Genomic DNA, 24728 nt, shown 5'->3' on the forward strand with positions numbered 1-24728 from the left:
ATATATATTATACATATATTATAGATATACATATATATATATACATATATATATATACATATATATACATATATATATACATATATATATACAAATATATATACATATATATATACACATATATATACACATATATATATACATATATATATATACACATATATATACACATATATATATACATATATATATACATATATATATACATATATATACACATATATATATACATATATATATACATATATATATACATATATAAATACACATATATATACACATATATATATACATATATATATACATATATATATATATATACATATATATACATATATATATATATACATATATATATATATACATATATATATATATACATATATATATATGTACATATATATATATGTACATATATATATATACATATATATATATACATATATATATATACATATATATATATACATATATATATATACATATATATATATACATATATATATATACATATATATATACATATATATATATACATATATATATATACATATATATATATACATATATATATATACATATATATATATATATATATATATACATATATATATATACATATATATATATATATATATATACATATATATATATATATATATATACATATATATATATATATATATACATATATATATATATATATATACATATATATATATATATATATACATATATATATATATATATATACATATATATATATATATATATATATATATATATATATATATATATATATATACACACTCTCTCTTTCCTTTGCTGAGCGTCCGATAACACTATCCGTATCACGTCCTCACTTTGTTTTTTTGAACTTATATATAAATATATATATAATCATCATCGTCGATTAACGTCCGCTTTCCATGCTAGCATGGGTCGGACGATTTGATTGAGGACTGGTGAAACCAGATGGCTACACCAGGCTCCAATCTGATTTGGCAGAGTTTCTACAGCTGGATGCCCTTCCTAACACCAACCACTCAGAGAGTGAAGTGGGTGCTTTTATGTGTCACCCGCACGAAGGCCAGTCAGGCGGGTAGTGGCAACGGCCACGCTCAAAATGGTGTATTTTATGTGCCACCTGCACAAGAGCCAGTCGGGCAGTACTGGCAATGGCCACGCTCAAAATGGTGTATTTTATGTGCCACCCGCACAAGAGCCAGTCCAGGGGCACTGGCAACGATCTCACTCGAAAACCCTATGAAGGCCAGTCAGGCGGTACTGGCAACGGCCACGCTCAAAATGGTGTATTTTATGTGCCACCCGCACAAAAGCCAGTCCAGGGGCACCGGCAACGCTCTCGCTCGAAAGTCCTTAGACATGCCGCAGCCACAAGTGTCAGAAAGGCGATGCTGGGCACAGGTGCCATCACAAATTCGCTTGCCCCAATAAGTCTTCGCAAGCTAAGTTTCATGTCCAATTTAACTTGATTTCGATTTCACTTGCCTCAACAGGTCTTCGCAAGTGGAGTTTAGTGTCTAATGAAGGAAGGTACGCCTAGATGTAGATCTCACTTGGCTTGCTGGGTTTTCTCATGCACAGCATTTGACAGCGTATCTACAGCTGGATGCTCTTCATAAACGCCAACCACTCAGAGAGTGTAATAATACATATACATATATATATAGCTCTTTAACGCCCTGCCAAAACATTTGAGAGACCTGCAAGACATGGATATAGAGGTCTTGAAGATAAAACTCAACGCTTTCATCTCCACGATACCAGACGAACCAATGGTTCGAAATGAGATACAGTTTAGGGCAGCGATGTCAAATTCTTTCATACACCAGATGTGCAATCAAAACTCTTGATTATATCAGGTGGAGGAGGAGAGCCATGCAAGGAACGTGAAGAGAGCACAGCATAAAGACGGAAAGTCACGGTGATGCTCCAGCATGACCACAGCCACTTGGCTGAAACTCATAAATAAATAAATATATATATATATATGGATAAGGTAATTGAGGTAGTTAGAGCATGCGATAAAATACTTAAGATTAGATTAGTCCTTCACCATGGGTTAGCAACCATTATCTCGGCCTATGCCCCTCAGCCTGGGCTACCTGACGGATAGAAAGACCAATTTTATGACTCCCTTCTGCAGAGTACCTCATCGACGAATGACAGGGACCTTCTCTTTGTGGCTGGTGACTTCAATGGTCATGTTGCACAAAATTCAGGGGGCTTCTATGGCGTACATGGAGGCTATAGTTTTGGTTCCCGCAACGAGGAGGGAACCAGGCTGCTGGAGTTCTGTGATGCAAATAACCTTATGGTCTGCATTACTAACATCAGGAAGCTTGCCAGTCACCTAATCACCTACTGTTCGGGCAGACCCACTAGCCAAATTGACTATATCCTCACCAGGAAAAGGGAAAGATGTCTGCTTATAAATGCCAAAATCTTCCCAGGCGAAGAATGTAGCCCACAACATAGACTAGTAGTTAATGACTTCAGGATCAGGGCTAAGTGGTTGCCTAGAAGACGACCAGCTTGGAGGAGAAGGGTCTGGAAGCTCAAAGATCCTGCGAATGGACAGAGATTTTGAGACGTATTACATGAAGCCTTTGACGAAATAGAAGTTTCTACGGGACAACTTGCTGAGGGCCACTGACCAGATCTGTGGATGGTGCAAAGTCTCCTCTCGACCAAAAATAACGTGGTGGTGGCAATTAGGGAAAAGAAACAGGCCTGGAAGGACTGGAAGAACGGTGGTAGCAGGGAATTGTATCAGACTGCCAGAAGGGAAGCTAGGCGACAAGTTTATTTAGCCAGAGGGGAGGCAGATAAGAAAAAGTTTGCCAATGTAATGTGCCATGAGGAGCAAAGACTTGAGGTATTTCGTGTTGCAAGACAGTGTGTGAGAGAATCGTGATGTTGTCGGAAAGAAATGCATTCGCATGGACTAAACGAGGCTGCAAAGAAAGAGGTTTGGAGACGCCACTACGAAAGATTGCTCAATAAAGAGAATGAATAGGAGAAAGAGAGTCTGCCAAATGTCGACCCAACAGAGGGACCAGCTATCCGAGTTGACAGTACCATGGTAGATAAAGCAATTAAGAGTATGAAGACAGGGAAGGCCCCCCCGACCCATCAGGAATCACTGCAGAGATGCTCAAAATATCTGGCAGCGTTGGATATAGCCTAGTCACCCTTATTGTTAACCAGGTGATACACGAAGGAGTCACACCCAGTGACTGGTGTAGCAGCACCATAGTCAACTGCTACAAAGGTAAAGGTGACGCTTTAGATACAAATAATTGCAGGGGTATCAAGTTGTTAGATCAGGTAATGAAAGTCACGGAGAGGGTCATAGCCCAACTAATTAGGGAGAGATGAGATGCAGTTTGGGTTCGTGCCAGGGAAAAGCACCACTGATGCTATATTTCTGGTAAGACCGCTGCAGGAGAAACACCTAGCCAAAGATAAACTTCTGTACCTGTCTTTCATTGACATGTAGAAAGCCTTTGACAGGGTCTCCCGATCCCTTATCTGGTGGTCAATGAGGAAACTAGGGATAGATGAATGGTTAGTGAGAGCTATGCGAGCCATGTACAGAGACACTGTCTGTAAGGTGAGGGTTGGCAACGAGTACAGTGAAGAATTCCGGGTAGAGGTAGGGGTCCACCAAGGTTCAGTCCTCAGCCCCATACTATTTATCATAGTCCACCAGGCGATCACTGAGGAATTCAAGACAGGTTGCCCCTGGGAGCTCCTCTATGCTGATGACGTTGCACTAATTGGTGAGTCACTATCAGAACTAGAGGAGAAGTTTCAAGTGTGGAAGCAAGGACTAGAATCGAAGGGCTTTAGAGTCAAACTAACAAAAACCAAAGTCCTAATAAGTAGGAAGGTAGACAACACACAAACCCCTTCAGGTAGATGGCCCTGCTCAATCTGTAGAAGTGCAAGCTTTGGACACATAAGAGGTGCAGCAATATCAAAGGAAGGTTAACTAGGAAGTTAGTTTTTGTATGTAGCAGATGTTCAGGAGCTATAAACACTGTGAAAGTGCAGAAAACAACTTCTGCCACATTCCAGGGAGAAAAACTAGACGTAGTTGATAGCTTCTGCTATCTAGGTGACCAAGTTAGTAGTGGGGGAGGGTGCGTTGAAAGTGTAGCTGCTAGAATAAGAATAGCGTGGGCAAAGTCCAGAGAGCTCTTACCTCTGCTGATGACAAGGGGCCTCTCACTCAGAGTAAAAGGCAGACTGTATGACGCATGTGTACGAACAGCTATGCTTTATGGCAGTGAAACATGGGCTGTGACTAATGAGGACATGCGTAGGCTCGCAAGGAATGAAGCCAGTATGCTCCGATGGATGTGTAATGTCAGTGTGCATAATAGACAGAGTATCAGTACCTTGAAAGAAAAGTTGAACTTACGAAGCATCAGTTGTTGCGTGCAAGAGAGGCTATTGCGCTGGTATGGTCATGTAGCGAGAATGGATGAGGATAGCTGTGTGAAAAAGTGCCACACCCTAGCAGTTGAGGGAACCTGTGGAAGAGGTAGGCCCAGGAAGACCTGGGATGAGGTGGTGAGGTACGACCTTCGAACATTGGGCCTCACCGAGGCGATGACTTCTGACCGAGACCGTTGGAGACATGCTGTGCGTGAGAAGACCCGGGAAGCCAAATGAGACCTAAATCGAAGGCCTCAACCAGACCAGTCCACTTATGCATACCATCCTTCATTGGATACTAAACTCCACTTGCGAAGACCGGTTGAGGCAAGTGAAATCAAAATCGAATTAAATTCGACGACTAGCACCCGTGCCAACATCGTCTCCTTCATTGGACACAAGACTCAGCTTGCGAAGACTTAATGGGGCAAGCGAAATTGAAATTGTGATGGCACCTGTGCCCAGCCTCGCCTCTCTGTGTAAGGACTTTCAAGCAAGATCGTTGCCAGTGCCCCTAGACTGGCTCTTGTGTGGGTGGCACATAAAATACACCAGTTTGAGCGTAACCCTTGCCAGTACCACCTGACTGGCCTTGTGCCGATGGCATGTAAAAGCACCCACTACACTCTCTGAGTGGTTGATGTTAGGAAGGGTATCCAGCTGTAGAAACACTGCTAAATGCTGTGCATGAGAAGACCCGGCAGCCAAGTGAGACCTAAATCTAAGGCCTCAGCCAGTCCACTTATGCGTACCTTCCTTCATTGGACACTCCATTTGCGTAGACCTGTTGAGGCAAGTGAAATCGAAATCTAGTTAAATTGGACGACTGGCACCCATGCCAACGTCGTCTCTTTCATTGGACACGAAACTTGGCTTGCAAAGACTTATTGGGGAAAGCGAAATCGTGAAGGCACCTGTGCCCAGCATCGCCTTTCTGGCACTTGTGCTCGCAGCATGTGTAGGGACTATCGAGAGTGATCGTTGCCACTGCCCCTGGACTGGCTCTTGTGCGGGTGGCACATAAAATACACCATTTTGAGCGTGGCCGTTGCCAGTACCGCCTGACTGGCCTTCGTACCGGTGGCACGTAAAAAGCACCCACTACACTCTCTGAGTGGTTGGCGTTAGGAAGGGCATCCAGCTGTAGAAACTCTGCCAAATCAGATTGGAGCCTGGTGTAGCCATCTGGTTTGACCAGTCCTCAGTCAAATCGTCCAACCCATGCTAGCATGGAAAGCGGACGTTAAACGACGATGATGATGTATAATATATATATATACATATATATATATATAATATACATATGAAATATATATAGGAGTGGCTGTGTGGTAAGTAGCTTGCTTACCAACCACATGGTCCCGGGTTCAGTCCCACTGCGTGGCATCTTGGGCAAGTGTCTTCTACTATAGCCTCGGGCCGACCAATGCCTTGTGAGTGGATTTGGTAGACGGAAACTGATAGAAGCCTGTCGTATATATGTATATATATATGTATGTGTGTATGTGTTTGTATGTCTGTGTTTGTCCCCCCAGCATCGCTTGACAACCGATGCTGGTGTGTTTATGTCCCCGTAACTTAGCGGTTCGGCAAAAGAGACCGAAAGAATAAGTACTAGGCTTCCAAAGAATAAGTCCTGGGGTTGATTTGCTCGACTAAAGGCGGTGCTCCAGCATGGCCACAGTCAAAAAGACTGAAACAAGTAAAAGAGTAAAAGAATACATATGAAATGCAGGCGACTGACCGGATGGACTCTTAAGACTTAGAAAAAGAGATCAGGAAACCATGATGGTGCTCTGGAAGACACTTGTTCTAAGCCACTTTCACTATTGCTCTCAACTATGGTGACCAACCAGTGTCAAATTAATCTCAGAACTTGAGCGAATCCAACGAAGCTACACGAAGAAGATAGCCTCTATGCAGCATATAAGCTATTGGGAAAGACTCAAGAGATTAAGACTCTACTACTTAGAGCGAAGACAAGAAAGATATGCCATAATATACATCTGGAAGATCCTCGAAGGAATTGTCCCAAACTTTGGCATCGAAAGTTACACAAATAAAAGAACTGGACGCCATTGCATAGCGCCAAGGACTTCAAATTTGCCATCAAGATGTAGGACAAGATACTGCAATAGCCTGGGCTTCAGAGGTCTACAGCTCTTCAATATCCTCCCGAAGGACCTGATAGACCTGCATGCGGTGGATGTAGGTGTCTTCAAGATGAGGCTGGACCTCTTCCTGTCAGGTGTCCCAGATGAACCAACTTCACGGCAGGAGGTGCAGATGAGAGCAGCTGCATCAAACTCTCTCATGCACCAAATGTCAATTCCTGAAGTAAAATTGTTTAGCAACACCAAATGGCGGTGCCCCAGCATGGCCACAGCTCATGAGCTGAAACTAGATAAAATGAAAAAAAACAAACAAACAAATTAATATATATAATAGACATACACACACATATATATATATATATATATATATATATATATATATATATATATATATATATTATATATATATATATACACACACACATATATATATATAAATTCATAAGAGTGGTACAACAAGGCACCGATATTTACTGGACAATAGCAATCGATATAAATATGACGCTATTGTATAGCTTCACTGCGTATATACTGGCAAAAATGCGTGTGTGCAACAAACATGAAAAACTTGTGTTACCTTAGGAAGAACATTCGGAAATGGACAACCCAGATTAAGGATAATGCAGTACCCAGGTTTCAGACTCTTCAGATACGTTTCACAACATAAATCTGATCAGTCCTCATCAGCTGCATTTACCTAGACAATATTTCAAATGTTGCCACATCAATGCCAAGTATACTCGCCCGAACGCCCAGCCGTTAACAGAACTGAGAACAGTGAAGAAGTACCACGAGCTAAGAGAGCTTCGTTGTGGGTTCTATCAGCATAGAAATTCCAATACGAATTGGGATGAAGTTGGAAAGTGAACTGGTTATAATAGGTTTGGAGTCACGTAAGAGTCGAAGAGGAAGTGGGGGAAAGAAAGTAGTGATTCGGTGAGAGAGAACAGGCAGCAGTACATCACGCTGGTTAGATTCCTTGGGTTTTTAGAAACAAAGTTGAAAGAAACACAGCAGTGTTTTAAACCGTGAGATTAAATGCTTAAATTGGTAACAGAAATGAGAGTTAAAATCGTAATTTTTAAAGGGAGGAGAGACAAAATTTCAGACAGGTTTGGGCTAGAGGAGCATAACTTGAATAGAGTAGAGGGAAGGCGATAACTTGAGTGAGGTAGAGAAAAGAAATACATAAATACATACATATATATATATATATATCATCATCATCATCGTCGTCGTTTAACGTCCGCTTTCCATGCTAGCATGGGTTGGACGATTTGACTGAGGACTGGTGAACCAGATGGCTACACCAGGCTCCAATCTGATTTGGCAGAGTTTCTACATCTGGATGCCCTTCCTAGCGCCAACCACTCAGAGAGTGTAGTGGGTGCTTTTATGTGCCACCGGCACGAAGGCCAGTCAGGAGGTACTGGCAACAGCCACGCTCGAAATGGTGTATTTTACGTGCCACCTGCACAGGAGCCAGTCCAGCGGTACTGGCAATGAATTCGCTCGAATGTCTTGTATATATACAAATATATTTATATACATATATATGTGAGGTGGTCAAGGATGTGGTTTATAGCAAAAAACTCACATAGTCTTACATTTGTTAAGGGAGTGCAGAAAGAACTGAATTTTCGAATAGCTGAAGTAAGCATTCCAACAGTTGCAGAAGAACCCTTCAAGAGCTTGGGCCGAATATATACTGGAACATTGTCAGATAGGGATCTCGGAATAGAAATTATGAAACAAGTTGAGGTTGGATTTTCAGCGATTGATAACTCAAAATTACTAGGTAAACATAAAATCCGGTGCTTACAATTTGGCTCAAGAAACATGCATAAATACACACACATACACTATGGGCTTGCTTCAGTTTCTGTGAACCAAATCCACTCACAAGCCTTTGGTTGGCCCAAGGCTACAGAAGAAGACAGTTTAATGAACCATTACAAGTTAACACCCATGAGAAACACATGAGCAAAGAGGGAATTACAGAGGGCTGATATTCTAAGGAAAGACTCTGTGTTCTGATTAATTCTGGGTCTGTGGTGGTGATGATACACAAAAGAGAGATAAGAGGATGAGAGACAAGTGGGTCAGGGATACCTGAGTGGATGTGGTGTGTGCCCAGGAGGTTTGAAATGTAAAGGTCATCATAGTAACAGAGTATCCAAAAAGTAAAAGAAAAAAGAGAATACATAAAACTACACAATTTCCAGTAAACAATACTAATTATTGACACACATCCCAAAAATACATGTAAATGAATAAGGGTGTGGTAGATGAAATCAAAGGATATTTTCAATTTTTATTGTTAGTTCCAATGTAGCAAGAAATCTTATATGGTTGTTTAATTAAATAGTTTAGCCATTTTTAACCTCCCCATACTCTCAAGTGAAATCATATTTTATAGTGAGAATAAAATTTTACCTGATAAGTAATATATGACCCTATGACGAGATAAGGCATAGGTAAATATTATCTTACTTGGAAACAAGCAAGGGTTGGCAGCAGGAAGCATGTCCAGTCATAGAAAATGTAATGCAATAAATTCCATCTGATCCATATAGACATGGAAAAGTGGAAGATAAAACAATGATAATATAGTACTTTCTGCATTTTCAGTCCCATCTTTTCAAAGATTTCATCACCATGGCACAGGCATGGCTGTGTGGTAAGAAGTTTGCTTCCCATCCACATGTATGTGTATGTGTGTGCTCCTCATGTATACACAGTTTCATTCTTACATAACTAAAATTTTAAGATATATTGTTTTTATAAATGACAATATTACTCCTCTTATAACTTTCTCATACATCTGTTTACATTTTATATAATATGAATAATATAATGCATATAATAATAATAATTGGTTCATTTGTATGCATATACAGGCATTTATGTATGTACATTTAAGTATATATATGTGAGTATTTATAACTTAACCTTATGTACTTTATAAAATCTCTGACGAAGCCTAGAGAAACAACCAAGTACCTCAGTTTCATCTACTAATTACTTCAGTCTACTGGAGTGATAAATGTAGAATGAAACAGCTGTAAGATATTATCCCAATTTCTATTACTATATGTTATATTTTTATAATTACTGATATTTTATATTTTGCATTTTATATATTATATATGTACGACATAATATGTCATATATGTATGTATATTGTTATAATTGTCCTTTTAGTAAATGAATAAATAAATTGGCATAATATAATATCTATAAGTTGATGAATACCACCTATTAATCCCCTCCATTTTCTTATTGCTCTATAAATTAATGGTAAAATAACTTTTTACCCTCACCCATTTATTACACTTGGTAATGTAATTGTCATGCAATGAAAAAACACTTGTGTAATAATAATTGGGTATTCTACCAGCAGTATATTGGACAGATATTATCCCTTAGTGGGTTGGATTCACAACCTCTAACTTTCTTTCTTGGATATATATATATATATATATATATATATATATATATCACCCACTACACTCTCTGAGTGGTTGGCGTTAGGAAGGGCATCCAGCTGTAGAAACTCTGCCAAATTAGACTGGAGCCTGGTGTTTCCATCCGGTTTCACCAGTCCTCAGTCAAATCGTCCAACCCATGCTAGCATGGAAAGTGGACGTTAAACGATGATGATGATGATGATGATATATATATATATATGTGTGTGTGTGTGTGTGTGTTTGTGTCCCCATAACATTTCGGCAAAAGAAACTGATAGGATAAGTACCAATTTTTTTTTTTAAAGTATAGGGGGCAATTCATTTGACTAAAAATTCAAGGCGGTGTTCCAGCATGGCTACAGTGTAGTGACTGATATAAGTAAAAGATAAAATATTCAAGCAGAGAGAATTCTGTAATATATTTATATGCACAGAAGGACTATAAAATTTCAGCTAAATTAAGGTTGAGACTGGCTCAGAATAATTAAAATCATAATTCCTTTCAAATAACAATACTGTTAATCAAAAATTTGTTTAGCTTCTTAAAAAATCATCAAAACTTGTGGCTGTAATTCTATATAAAGTATTAGGAAGAAAAAAAATGAGTATCCAAAACAGAATTAGTAATCAATCCTACCTTATTAATTAAATGTTCAGTTACTACCTCACGTAGACCTGTATAGAGTTTTTCTCCATGTTTGTGTAACACCATTGTATAAGCATTACGATAAAGTTCTTCAAAACTAAGTCCACTGTTGTTTTTTTTCTGTATTTCCTGTATAGCATTTCGTAACAATGTCCAAATACTATTAACATACTTCTCATCCATTGTCATCTGTAATGAGAAAGATGTATACAATGTAAAAACAAATTAATCTTTAAAAACCATTCCTTTGATAAATTTGACTGAAAAACTGCACATAAAACTAGATACCATAGCTACTATTGTAAGAACACTGATTTAAATCAAGCATGTAACATGTTCAAATTCTTCTCAGTCAAATTAAAGAATACCATCAACCTGAATGTGTTGAAGATATGATTACAAACAATACATTTTTGAGATATCTATAAAAGAAATGCCCAAGAATAAATACCTATCTTACTCTTAGCAAGCAGTTAATTCAACTAGTGGATGGATATATATATATATATATATATATATATATATATATATATATATATATATATATATATCAACTTTATCAACTGCAATATAAGCTTGATTTCAATTTTAAAACAAGATAAATAAATATTCAATGTGGCACCTAAAGATGATCATTTAAAATAACTATTGAACTGTCACTACAAACAAATATTACAGCATACTTTTACATCCATTTTTCTTACCAAATAAAAACTGGATGCTAACAAAACCATGTCAATTTGACAGTAACTATCAGTCTTCCTTAATCTTGACTTTGAGACAGTTTAGCACTATCAATTCTTTGTTCTCGGGAGTAAGTGCCAATCACTTGAAAAACAAATACTTTATATTACAATCTGGCCACATTAATGCACTTCAAGTAACCAATATGATCATTTTTATTGAATAAACAACCCCATTTATACCAAATAACGTTTTCTGATTTAGACTTTTGCAGAGCAGGCCAGTTAATTATGAAACAATCATTCTTATTTTCATCACAGTACATAGGTTTATGACCATAGTTTTGAAAGCCATTTCATTGTGAAACCAATGAATGAAAAAATTTAAACCACAAACTTGAATATATAAAAAGAAGCTGATACACTAAAAACTAAGTGACATTTCTAGCAGACTAGACTAAAACCACAAATTTACTGAAAGTATATAGTAAATATAGCTATATAATAATCATTTTAACCCTTTAGCATTTAAACCGGCCAAAAGTATTCTGCCCGTTTTGTGTTCAAACTAGCCAGATCTGGTCTCTCACACCAACCCTACAATATTGTTTTAAAAATTAACAGCTACCTCATCAAAATCTCATAGCTACAAGATAATGCATGATTAGTTCAAAACAATGTGGATGAAAAAGCATTAATTTTGGCAGAATAATGTGAACACTAAAGGGTTAATGTCAGCTTTTCAATACTTGTATGGATCAGAAGAGTGTATCAAGTCAGAGTTTCTACAGCTAGATGCTCTTCCAGGCACCAACTCGCACCTAGCAAGGTAACAATCTCCCAGTCTAATGAACATTGTTGCACAGAAAACTGGAAACAAATGACACAAAAGAACAAACCTTTTGTTTACAAAGACTGCTCAATCTGTCAAGACATGTCAAGAAGTCTAGGCATACTTTTGTGATAAATTGCAAGTAGATACTATTTGTATGAACAGAGAGACCTTTGTTTACAATCAATCAACACACAAAGATGAAGGTGGGGGGAAATATGTACTCAAACACATACACGAGAGGTTTCTTTCAGTTTCTATCAGCTAGATTTACTCACAAGGCCTTGATTGGCCTGGGACTACAGCAGATGTTTACCCAAGATGCCACAGAGCTACCGAACCTGAAACCACACAGTTGGGAAGCAAACTCCTTAACCACAAAACCATGTTTGTACCTGTAATTTGTATGCATGTGTGTATGTATATATGTATGTGTTTATACAACATATGGACACAGGCATCTGTCATATTATGATTACTTCAAGTTAGAGGATTTTGTGCTTACAGAAATTGTAGAATATGACCACAAATTTTGAGATGTGGTCTGTAATTTTGCCCTTATGGAAACTCAAATGAATCTTAAGAATTTAAAAGATACGCTTTATTTTTAGCAATAAAAGTTGGCATTTTATCTGAGATTATAGCTAACAATCTGAAAAACTATAATCATGACATGTGAGTGTGCACGCACGCAAGTTTTTCTATATAATTTCTTGTGTAAAGAGGAGTATCTATGAACGTCTATAAATCAACATTCACCACCATCACAAACAATAATCACCAACACCAAAGCCAATACAACCCGCCAACTCTTTAAATGACCACCAACAATAGCAACAATACTGTGAATAAACTAAGAAACTGTCTAAAATAAAAGATAATCTAATGAGATAATGTAATTTTAATCTTAGGTCATTGAGACAGCAGCAACAATAGTAGTATCAGCATGTCAGCCATAAGTCAGAAGTGTAAGGTGCAATGTGCCCATGAATCTGGTAACCCTTTAATTAACTTAATCATACAGTGCTTCCTCCCAACTCTCACTCCTTCACCTTTTTATTTTCTCATTTCCATTGGAATAAGACAATTTTTTACTCACACAAAACAGAACTTTCTTTGAATTTACATACCATTCAAGATGTCTGGAAACAAACCAAGAAAGGCAGAGATGCAAAAGGGAACCATAAAGGAATTACATTGGGTATTGGTACTTGGAAAAATATATAGCCAGACTGTAACACTGACTTTACAAGTTTTCCATCAGCCTATATCAAATTCAGAAAGATATTGTGGTACTTGCAAATGGTATAGTGTTTGAAGACAATGTGATAGGCTAGCGTCCCATAAAGAAAGTTTAATGAGGAGTTGATGCTGTCAGAATAAGAGCAATCTTCTAATACTGATGAGAATATGAAATTATAAGAAGAGTTTACAAAGAATTTTGGATGTTTTTCATTTATCAGGATGTTGATAAATTATAAGACAGAAGATATACATCCTCCCAATAGCTCACATTTTCCAACCACCTCTCACACATCAGACATTTTTGTGATAAGAACATACCCTATTATGATATTATTTATTCCCTAATGTATTTCACTTCAAATGTTTTTGTGTATACATATTGTACTGTTTAAGTTTAGAAATTGCAATTTTCATGTATAGAAGTGGTTGTATTGTTTGTTTTCTTGTGGGAGGAGGCTTTTTTCAAAGAAATCTATCACTCTATAGTATGAAAATCTATGGGAAAATTAATTTTGCTTTATGAGATTTCACTTTAACCAAGATTTTTAGGAATATATTACTCCTTTAACACAAGGAATTCATAGCTATTATATCTTGCAGCTCCTACTGATCTTTTTCTCTTGCTCTCTTTCCCCGACCCTACTAGATGTGTGTAGCCATAGTTACTCTACAAAAACCTGCTCTGACTCAACCTTTCTCATAGTTTAATCTTCTTGTCCCTCCACCACTTCTCACAGTCAGTAGTCCTGCTAGCAGCACAGTGACTTCAATAACGAATGTGGCATGAAAAAAGCACCTAGTGAAGTGGTTGGTGTTAGGAAGGGCATCCAGCCATAGAAACCATGCCAAACTAAACATTGGAACATGATGCAGTCCTTAGAGTCATTGGATGCTGTCAAACTATCCAACCCATTCTAGCATGGAACATGGGCATTAATGATTATTTATGTGATAGACTTCTACAATTTTCTGTTCAGAAAGTTTATTCAAAAGGCAGTGGCCAATCCCTTTCTATAAAAAGAGATACTTGTCCAGAGATTTCAAATCAAGAGAAGTAGGAAGAGATGTGATGCTTGTCAACTGATCACAGTTCTCCTAGATCTTGCCCAATAAGAACTGCCTTCAAGTTAATAACAAAGGACACACATATACATTTGTATTTGATGTCCTTGTGCACCGCACAGTGGACTCTCCTACATTGAGCTGTTCGACAAAGGCTCTCATTGACACCCTTGGGTTGTCAGCAACAACCACGTGGATATGCTGGATGAACTTAGGCATCCTGATAACATTTGATGGTTGAGTAACTATCTCTTCAGCACAGATGATATATTCCCACCAGCCCTTTCCTGATCCTGAAAACAAAGGACCAGGCCACATTAAAAATATTGGTGATTTTCAAGATGCAATGGCTGGAAGCTATGGTCACAAACACCTCATAATTGTGTAACAAACCTTTTGCCTAATAAGGTCAACTCACATTCTATGTGATGTGTGTGTTTGAATATGCAAACATAAGAGCAAGAGAAATTGTAATGAAACTACTGCTTACTTGAATTAATAAAGATCTCATATCAAGTTAATCTGATAAATGAAATAGGCAGTAATGTATTCTCAATATAATTAAGCCCAAGTCAACCTGATCAAAAAATGTTTTAACTGTAACTGATCTATTTTCAGACATATGCAATGTGTTCCCTTTTTGAAAGCAGAATGTCTCATACATTCATACATGAAAAGGAATTGGAAAACTTTTGCTTAAGCCAAAAGGAAAATAATTTTACTCTTTGTGAAAAGAAATGACAGTAAAAGCTATATGATGAGAAAATCTAAAAAAATAGGCAATTCAATGTAACTTAAAGTTGAAGTGTTGAAACATTTTGAAGACCTGTGCAAGACCTGTAAAGCTGAAAATAGCTAATGTGATAAAGCTATATAAATAGTAGTTATCCAACTTTTGAAATAAATGGGGTTTTTTTAAAAGAATGTTTGATGCAAGTTATATATTTTACTTAAATAATTCATAATTATATGTCAAAGGAACTATTTATATGCTGTTTATTCTTCGAATATTTTATCAATGTTAGTTCCTTCTCATCACATTTTATTCAAATATTAAACGGTTACTAGACTAAAGGTTTTTGATTTAATTTATGCTATGATTTGATCTCTATATCTGCCAATCATCAAGAACAAGGAATTGAAGGAAATTGACAAATTATACTTTACCATCTCACAATATTCAAATAAACATGTATAATCCATTTGGATTATATAACCATCAATACAATAAACTTACTTGAACAAAGCCAACAAAGCAATGTGCATATGTGAAAACCTGGGCAAGATTTTTGATGAAGGCCAGGAGTTGCCCATGCATGTCTTCCCTCAACGACACTGTTTATCGAAGGGAAAAGCCATTGGACTTGGGCTGATACAGCTTGGTAATAGTGTCACTTGTAGACAATGCTGTCAGAACACAAAGGTTCAGACATCTTGCTTGACTTTCTGACAATTTCACTAATCCATTGCTTGGACTGGTATTTTTTTAAAAATCAAGTCTATAAGGATGAAAGATAAAGTTGACTTTGGTAGGATATTGTGCGGTATAAAAAAGCAAATGTCAAATTTTTTTTATTCCTGAGTCATAACAAAAGGCAGCATCCAGACCCATTATAGAACTTGATACTGGTGGTAAAAGGAAGAAACTATCTTCAAACTGGAAACCAGACCTAAATGTTTACAATAGAGTGGCTCAGATGACTAAATGCATCTCCTAAATAAGCTACAGCAGGATTTGAATCCAGAATGCAAAGAGTCAGAACAAATATTGCAAAGCATCTCATTTGACACTTAAACTATTCTGATATTACTGGTACTCTATTGATGAAAAGCAAAGTTGACCATAATGGGATTTGAACTCAGAATGTAAGAGGCCAGAATAAATACTGCAAGGGGTTAGCATAAATACAAGGAGCTAGAATGAATACCTTTAATGATCAAGCCTTTTCTATAACAGGCACTCAGATTGTTTTTCAAGTTAAACATCTAAAGCTCAGTCTTCAGTATCCATTTCAGATTCTTCTTTCCTATTCATCATTTAAAAAAAAGAAAAATCATCTCACCACCAAAACACTAACACCCTAAACTTCCCTCACATTATATCACCATTAACTTCTTCATGTTAAATCATGTCAAGTAACAGAAACTATTACTTTTACAGAAAATTATGATTTTACCATTCTTTACTACTTAGGCTGTTAGTTTTGCCGAGGAATATTCTACTTTATTAAAATATTTCTTGATATATGAGTCACACTGCACATCATGTGGACCCATTGATTACATCACCTATATAGTTATTCTTACCTAATCCTTTATAGTGCAGAGGGTCTTTTGCCTGATGTTAATCTTCAGAAATTCTTGCTGCCAATTGTAATGTAGATTTTACTATGACTGCATTAAGCCTTTTCATTCAATTTTCAAACTTTTTATGCTAATAATTCTTTAAAATATCAGAAATATATTTCACAAAAACTTACCTTAATTTGCTTAATAAATTAAATGCTTAAAGAAACTGCCATATTAAAACAAAATTTAAGCTCTTAATAAAAATCTACACTTGTAATATCTTTTTCAAAAATTCTATTAAATTATAGATGAAAAGACTAATTTTGAAGAAATAATTTAACTCAAAGCATACTGTTATATAAAAATTTATATGTTAGTTGTTTTTTTTTTTTATTGTTGTCAACAAAAGAGCCCAATTGTTAACCAATCAAAATCCCTAAGTTCAACAAATTCGATAGCCTAAGATGTTTTTTGATTAAACATCTGATAAAGATACAAATTTTATTTATTGTGAATTGAGCAAAAGTACAGATGAGCTAAGACGCAAGACTCAAACAAAATCAAGTATAACTTAATTGTTTTCGACCACTATCATCATCATTATCTTGCAACACGCTTTTCATGCTAGCATGAGTTACGCGGGCGGGTCTGCTATACAATTTAGCTGGTTTTCTAGTTACAGCAATTCATTTTTCTTGGCAGATCGGCCAACTACTGTTAAATTGCTAAAGTATTTTAAGAGATTTCCGTTCTAATACCAGAATGATCAGTATGGTGGTAATACTAATAAACGATATGAAAAGTAGGGAGCTGAACGTCATACATGAACAGTTAGTAAGATGCTAAATGCAGTTTATCCTTGAAGTATTTACCTATGTAATAAATGATTGACATGGCTAATTCATGTCAGCAAATGACATTTTGTTTTTCAAGTCATAAAGTATGTAAACATTGAATTTGTAAATCTATATAAACCTATTGCAAACATATTTACTAGGACTAACGTCGTCATCTTTGTATGGTATTTAAAAGAAAAGGGCCGAAATTCTGCATTTTTTTTTTTAATAAACAAATAATTTGAATGTATTGCGATTACAAATTTCTTACTTAATGACATTCTATTATCAATGATCTCAAACAAGGAGGGAATTTGATCCAACAGATATGAATGAAAATTGAGCCTGGTTCTCTCAAAACGTTGACTGCTACTTATTCACTGCAGTAGTAGCCTCAAGACTTTATATGGTGAAGTTGAGACATAAACAAAAAATCGATTTTTAAACTACCTATTGTATACGAAAAAAAAAGCCTCCAAAGTTACACAATGAAAACGAATAAAACAATATTAACAAAAGGACTAATCAACGTGTATATTAATTATTTACAATTTACAAGAAATGTTCTTCATTCAATATGAGATTCTTTAAATTTAAAAGTTCACTAAATCTGCAAAATACAATTACAAGAAACACGAGCAAAATATTCTTTGTAAATATTACAAATTTCAGACATTTTCAATACAGCAACAAGACTTGGGGGGGGGGGGATCGAAACTTACTGTACTTGAAATGATTTCACTATACAAAACCAATAAGAGATTGTCCATATTAACTGAATTAACCGATAATTGTTTTATCAACCTAAACCAAATTTGAAATCACAGGAGCAAAATAATGAACTAGTAATTGTAATGATAGTTCCATAAGAATAAAAAAATGCAAATAAAATTGTTATAGAAACATGCATATAATTATTCATTTCAGAAAAATATTTAAATATGTGGCAATAAGAAATATTTTCGATGTTTTGTCACGTAACTATTTTATTAAAAAAAAAATAATAAACAGGTGCGCCACAATGTATGGTAAGGAATAATAAATATATATAGGTCTGTATGTATGCGTATCTATTTCATATAAGGGTGAGAGATAGCAGGACACTGACAAATTGAAGAAAACATACTTTATTATTAAGTTATATTACCAATAAATTTATAAAATTTATTCGATGATAATGAAATATATACAAGGACATTATTTTCAATTTTATTAAATGTTTTTTTTACATATGTATCATTTTCATAACATTTATAATATATGTATATAGAAAAGAAACTTTCAATGAAATAAAAAAATTATTCCATAACAAATTTCAAAAATCATCTAATTTCTCAGTTGATGTCAATAAAAACAGGCTCAATTGTGATTATCTCAGCTTGTAAATATGATAGTATACTAGACAGTTCGTAGTGGCACAATTTAAATTTAGTTAGATCTAAGAATCTTTAACACGGGTAAATACTTCTATTTTTTAAAAGGCGAATTTTGTAGAGCAAATAAAAGTCTTTCAACGAATAAATGAATCTAAAAGTGCAGACTGCTATGGTTACAGAAGTCTTTCCAAGACTTACTTTAACCCGCCATTTTGAATATTTTTCTATTTTATACATGTACTGCTACATTAGAAAATACAGTCTCGTGAAAATTATACTGATTACAACAAAAACATAACTTGATTGCATTTATGATAATTCAGCATGTAATTTTACAAAATCAAGAATAATGCAATACTTACAGGAAAGGCCCTAATGCGCATCTTCGTGTCTCTCTTATGGGTTCTTAAACCGCCACTCATCGCGAATGTCCTTAAAGTTGCAAGTCAAAACAGATATTTAATGAAATTATCAGCAAAATAAGGCTGCAGAGAGTATAAAAATTGAACCAAATCGCGATCACCTTTAATATCTTTAAGAAACAAATGTATTATGTCTATTTGTTATACATGTATATACATACATTAAAGGTGTAATATTTTTATGGATGTGTATATGTTTAAATACTCAAGTCATGCAAAAAGACTTGATGAAAAATGTTTTTTCCATTCAAAGAATGCTGTTTGAGAAAAAGAGTTAGCAATTTTTAGGAATATGTAATATGTAAAATAATTCCAGATAAAGGATAAAATGTGTTTGTGTTCGAGTGAGATATAGTGCTGTCTTGTTTCCTTTCCGTGGTTTACGCTTTTAAAAGGAATTCGTCGGTTACAATGTCAATATTTGCCGACACTTGAATATTCTAAACAAGGAGAAAAATCTATTATGTTTGCCAAGAGTGAATCAATTGTCGCTGGATGAAACATTCCTTTTTCATGGTGACCTACGAATCATCTTGTGTTCTTCGACACTCACCAACCTAACCTGCTTCTTTTCGCCAACGATTAACGTAGTAAACAACCGCTTCAAAAAATAGTCCCCTCTTCTAGGATGCTATCACACAAGTTTACAAGGAAATTTATTATAAATTTATACCAAGAGGTAGATAATACCAATCTATCAACTATCGGAAATGTATTATTATAAACTAAACTTGATGTTGTCGAACTGGCACTATATAGTATTTTTATCAGCAACAGTTTTTGATTGTCAACGCCCAAGGAAATTCAGCTTTACCGTTTATTTTAGGAAAATCTAGTATCTTCTAACAATTAAGATAAGATTAATTCTAATTCTATTAACTTAATCATTTAAGAAAATAGTTGCTTTCCATTTTATGCTTACCAAAGTTCCATGTGTTGCGTGAATATTACTTTGCATTTACCGTATACCTATTTCAATAATCAAATCGTGTAGCTTATTTGTCTAATGGACTATCATACTAACATATCCATTCATCGTTCAGTCGTTTTATTTTACTGATGCCATTCATTATTCAGCGTTTTTATTATACTTATTTCTTATTAATATATGCATATTCGAAAAGTTATTTTTTTAAGAAAAGTTATTTTTTAAAATTTGGAGTGGTGGCGCAATAACAAGTAAAGAGATGCGTCTGATTTTACTGACAGAGGGGAGATAATTCGTGAACTCGAGTAATGTTTTGTTTTCCTTCATCGAGCTTCGCTTTCATAGACTTCACTCTTTCTTTCTCTGTCCCCACCACATGCTTACGTAAGTACATGCATACACGCATGCATGCACATACACATGCATACATACATTACACTACACTACACTACTCACTCTTTCATTGTGGATGACACGAAACTATAGGCAAAGAATATGCATGAGATGAAAAAGAGCCTTGACCTGGTTACAACATTCTCAAAGAATATAGGGTTGGAGTTTGGTCAGGATAAATGTTGTTATACGGTTGTGAAAAGAAGGAAAATGTAAAAGAAACTGACATTTTCATCAATGATCTAACTGTTTCCCCTGTATCTGACGAGGAATGTTACAGGTACCTTGGGGTAGATGAAAACATATCTTACGATGACACTTGTTACAAGACGCATGTCACTAAAGAATATCTAAGTCGAATAAAGAAAATATGGACCTCGGAACTCTCTACATTCAATAAAACTGTGGCCCACAATGTGTTTGCTGTGCCAGTACTTCATACCAACATTTGGGTTACTTGATTGGACGCTTGATGAGATCCGAACCATTGATGTAAAAACCCGGAAGATACTAACACACATAATTTCCACATCGTCAGTGACGTAGACCGCCTCTACCTAAAACGAAAACAAGGGGGAAGAGGCTTAACATCAATCCAAACTGTCTTTGAATGTCGTATCATATCACTTCGGCAACATCTTTCAACCACAAAGTGTCGAAGTGCACCTCTTGACCAAGTCTGCATACATGAGACTTGGAAAGCAGCATTCCTTGTCTGATAGCATTAAATACATGCCCAAAGAAGTCACACAACTCTACCACAACATATCAGATGAAAGGATAAGGGTATATCTGCAGAAGACCATGCATGATAGTAACATTGATCATTAAAGCAGTCTATCATGGACTAACAACCAGATTACTAACTCCCACTTTGGAGGGTATGCGTTTGCAATCCAGGAACAAGAAATATCAACCAAATATCTGATGCACAAAAGGGACAGAGATGCAGGAAAAGCAGCAAAATGTGATAACTGATGCAGACTTTGTGGAGTTAACACTGAAGATATTACCCACATCATAAGCAGTTGTCTGAAAATGCCATTATGGTATTATCTGCCAATGAGACATGATGTAGCTGGGACACTGTATAATGAGATCCATCAGAAGGATAACCTCATGGCCAAAGAAGTAAGAACCTACAGTATGGAGTACTGGTGGAATGTCCCAGTGGAAACCTCAATAAAATGTAAACATAATAGACCTGACATAGTAATTTGAGATAGAGAAGAGAAACTGTACAGTTGTGGAAATCAGCCGTCTAGTGAATGTTAACATAAAGATCAGTGAAAAAGAAAATACCTATACTGAACTATTGAGGAATCTATAACTACTCTATCCAGATTACAAGTTCAGGTTTATACCTGTAATCATTGGGGCACTGGGATATGTACTACACTGCCTAAGTACCAATCTTGAGAAATTAGGCTTCTCAAAATCAGAAAGGTGAAAGCTGATTCAAAGACTGCAGATCCAAGCCATCACTGGAACTTCAAAAAACTGTAAAACTTTCCAGAAGTTTGTCATTTAAGTATATATATGAGCATGTCTAGGCATGCAGCTATATGCATGTGAATACATACATAAAACAAAACATACAAATCTACACATATGCATTCATGGTTACTAAGAGCTGTACAAGCCCTGTACAGAGATACCGCCAGTAAGGTGAGGGTTGGCAACGAGTATAGTGAAGATTTCTGGGTAGAAGTAGGGGTTCACCAAGGATCAGTCCTCTTATTCATTATAGTCCTCCAGGCAATAACAGAGGAATTCAAGACAGGCTGCCCCTGGGAGCTCCTCTATGCTGATGACCTTGCTCTAATAGCTGAGTCACTACCAGAACTAGAGATGAAGTTTCAAGAGTGGAAGCAAGGTCTAGAATCAAAGGGCCATAGAGTCAATCTAGCAAAAACCAAAGTCCTAGAAGGTGGACAAATCACAAACCCCTTCATGTAGATGGCCTTGCTCAATCTGTAGAAAAGGCATAGGTAGAAACTCTATAATCTATGGACACGTAAGAGGTGCAGCAATATCAAGGAAGATAGTTTTTGTGTGTGGCAGATGCACAGGGTCAATAAACATCGAAGATGTACAGAAAACAGATTCCATCACATGCCAGGTGGGAGAAACTAGAAGTAGTTGATAGCTTCTGCTACCTAGGTGACCAAGTCTGTAGAAGGGGTGGATACTCTGAGAGTGTTGCCACTAGAATAAGAAAAACCTGGGCAAAATTCAGAAAGCTCCTACCTCTGCTGGTAACAAAGGGCCTCTTGCTCAGAGTGAAAGGTAGACTGTACGATGCATATGTGCAAACAGCCATGCTACATGACAGTGAAACATGAGCCATGACTGTCGAGGACATACGTAGGCTTGAAAGAAATAAAGCTTGTATGATCCACTGGATGTATAATGTCTGTGCATACATGACGGAGTGTATGTGCCCTGAGAGAAATGTTGGACATAAAAAGCATCATATGTAGTGTGCGAGTGAGATGACTGCACTGGTATGGTCATGTGCTGCATATGGATGAGGAGAGCTGTGTGAAGAAATGTCACACCCTAACAGTGGAAGGAACCTGTGGAAGAGGCAGACCCAGAAAGACATGGGATGAGTTGGTAAAGCACAACCTTTGAACATTGAGTGTCACAGAGGCAATGACAAGAGATTGAGACCTTTGGAGATATGCTGTGATTGAGAAGACCCGGCAACTAAAGTGAGATCACAGCCGTGGCTGATACCAGTGTCGCATAACCAACCCATTTAAAAGTACCCTTGAATTGTCAGGTGATACGCTGTGCTTGAAAAGACCTGTTGAGTCAAGTGAAATCGAATCATGGCCAATGACCCAGCAAGTAAAGTGAGATCACAGCTATGGCTGATACCAGTGTCGCATACCCAGCCCATTTAAAAGTACCCTTGAACCATCGGATGATATGCTGTGCTTGATAAGACCTATTGAGTTAAGTAAAATCGAAATCAGGATGGAAATCATAGTTGTGGCCAATGCCAGTGCTGCCTGACTGGCAACCATGCTGGTGGCACGTAATAAGCACCATTCAAGCATGGGTCGATGCCAGTGTCACCTGACTTTCTGCCAATGACACATAAAAAGCATCATCTAAATGTGGTCGATGCCAGTGCTGCCTGACTGGCTCCCATACCAGTGGCATGTAAAAGGTACCCACTACATTCTCAGAGTGGTTGGTGTTAGGAAGGGCATCCAGCTGCAGAAACTTTGCCAGATCAGACTGGAGCCTGGTGCAGCCAACTGGCTTGCCAGTCCTCAGTCAAACTATCCAACACATGCCAGCATGGAAACGGACGTTAAACGATGATGATGATGACGATGACATACAAAAATACTCTGTTGATGTTGAAATTCCAATGAAGGAGCCTTGGATCGAAGTTAGAAACCGGCTCTTTCTCGATTGGCAAGAAATCTTGAAATAAAACTGAATAATGACATATACAGACAAACAAACTGATGAGTAAGCAGATGGAAAGAAGGGAGTGTGAGTACGTGCCAAACAACTTTTGATAAATAAAGCTGTACTGCCTGAAGTAAGAAAACATCAAAGAAACTTTGTGACATTAAGGTTTGATTATAGGAAAGCATTTGGCTATTCCTCATTTATGGCTACTGAAGTCCCTACACTTGGAAAAAATACCTGCTACCTTAGCTGCTGTCATTGAAAAACCTGGGCAACAACCCCCACATTTACATTTGAGAGCCTCTGTTGTTATAGATATTTCAAAGAGAATGTTCCAAAGAGATTAAAATTCTATAATTCTGTTTATTTTGGCATTAAATACATTATTATTTCTGCTGTAAAAATCCTTGCAACCCTAAACACTGCACCTAACATTAAATCTAACACTAAACCTAACAATAACAGTAACACTGAACCTAAACCTAACTCTAAAACTAAACCTAACCCTAACTATAAGCCTAACCGCT

General features: G+C 36.4%; 2 protein-coding genes across 3 annotated transcripts in view; both read right to left on the minus strand.

Annotated features, from left to right (window-relative positions):
• Positions 1–10889, minus strand: part of LOC106881211 (cullin-3) — a 129185-nt gene extending 118296 nt beyond the window's left edge. Inside the window, exon 1 of the mRNA XM_089366686.1 lies at positions 10571–10889. The gene's annotated coding sequence lies outside the window, so the exon portion shown is untranslated. The remainder of the gene's footprint in view (positions 1–10570) is intronic.
• Positions 10385–20507, minus strand: LOC149131808 (cullin-3-B-like). 2 transcript variants are annotated; one of them, XM_089366688.1, is made up of 3 exons: positions 20368–20507; positions 19386–19455; positions 10385–10889 (listed from the first exon to the last, which is right to left on the minus strand). In XM_089366688.1, exons 1-3 carry the CDS (start codon positions 20376–20378, stop codon positions 10641–10643), a joined length of 330 nt encoding a protein of 109 aa, XP_089222814.1. In that variant the 5' UTR covers positions 20379–20507; the 3' UTR covers positions 10385–10640. The 2 variants fall into 2 exon arrangements, with proteins under 2 accessions (XP_089222814.1, XP_089222815.1); XM_089366689.1 differs by lacking the exons at positions 19386–19455; positions 20368–20507 and adding an exon at positions 15760–16007.
• Between the last annotated feature and the right edge of the window lie 4221 nt (positions 20508–24728).

This window comes from Octopus bimaculoides, chromosome 19 (genome assembly GCF_046866305.1).
Source record: "Octopus bimaculoides isolate indiv1 chromosome 19, ASM4686630v1, whole genome shotgun sequence".
In the NCBI taxonomy this organism is placed as follows: Eukaryota; Metazoa; Mollusca; class Cephalopoda; order Octopoda; family Octopodidae; genus Octopus; species Octopus bimaculoides.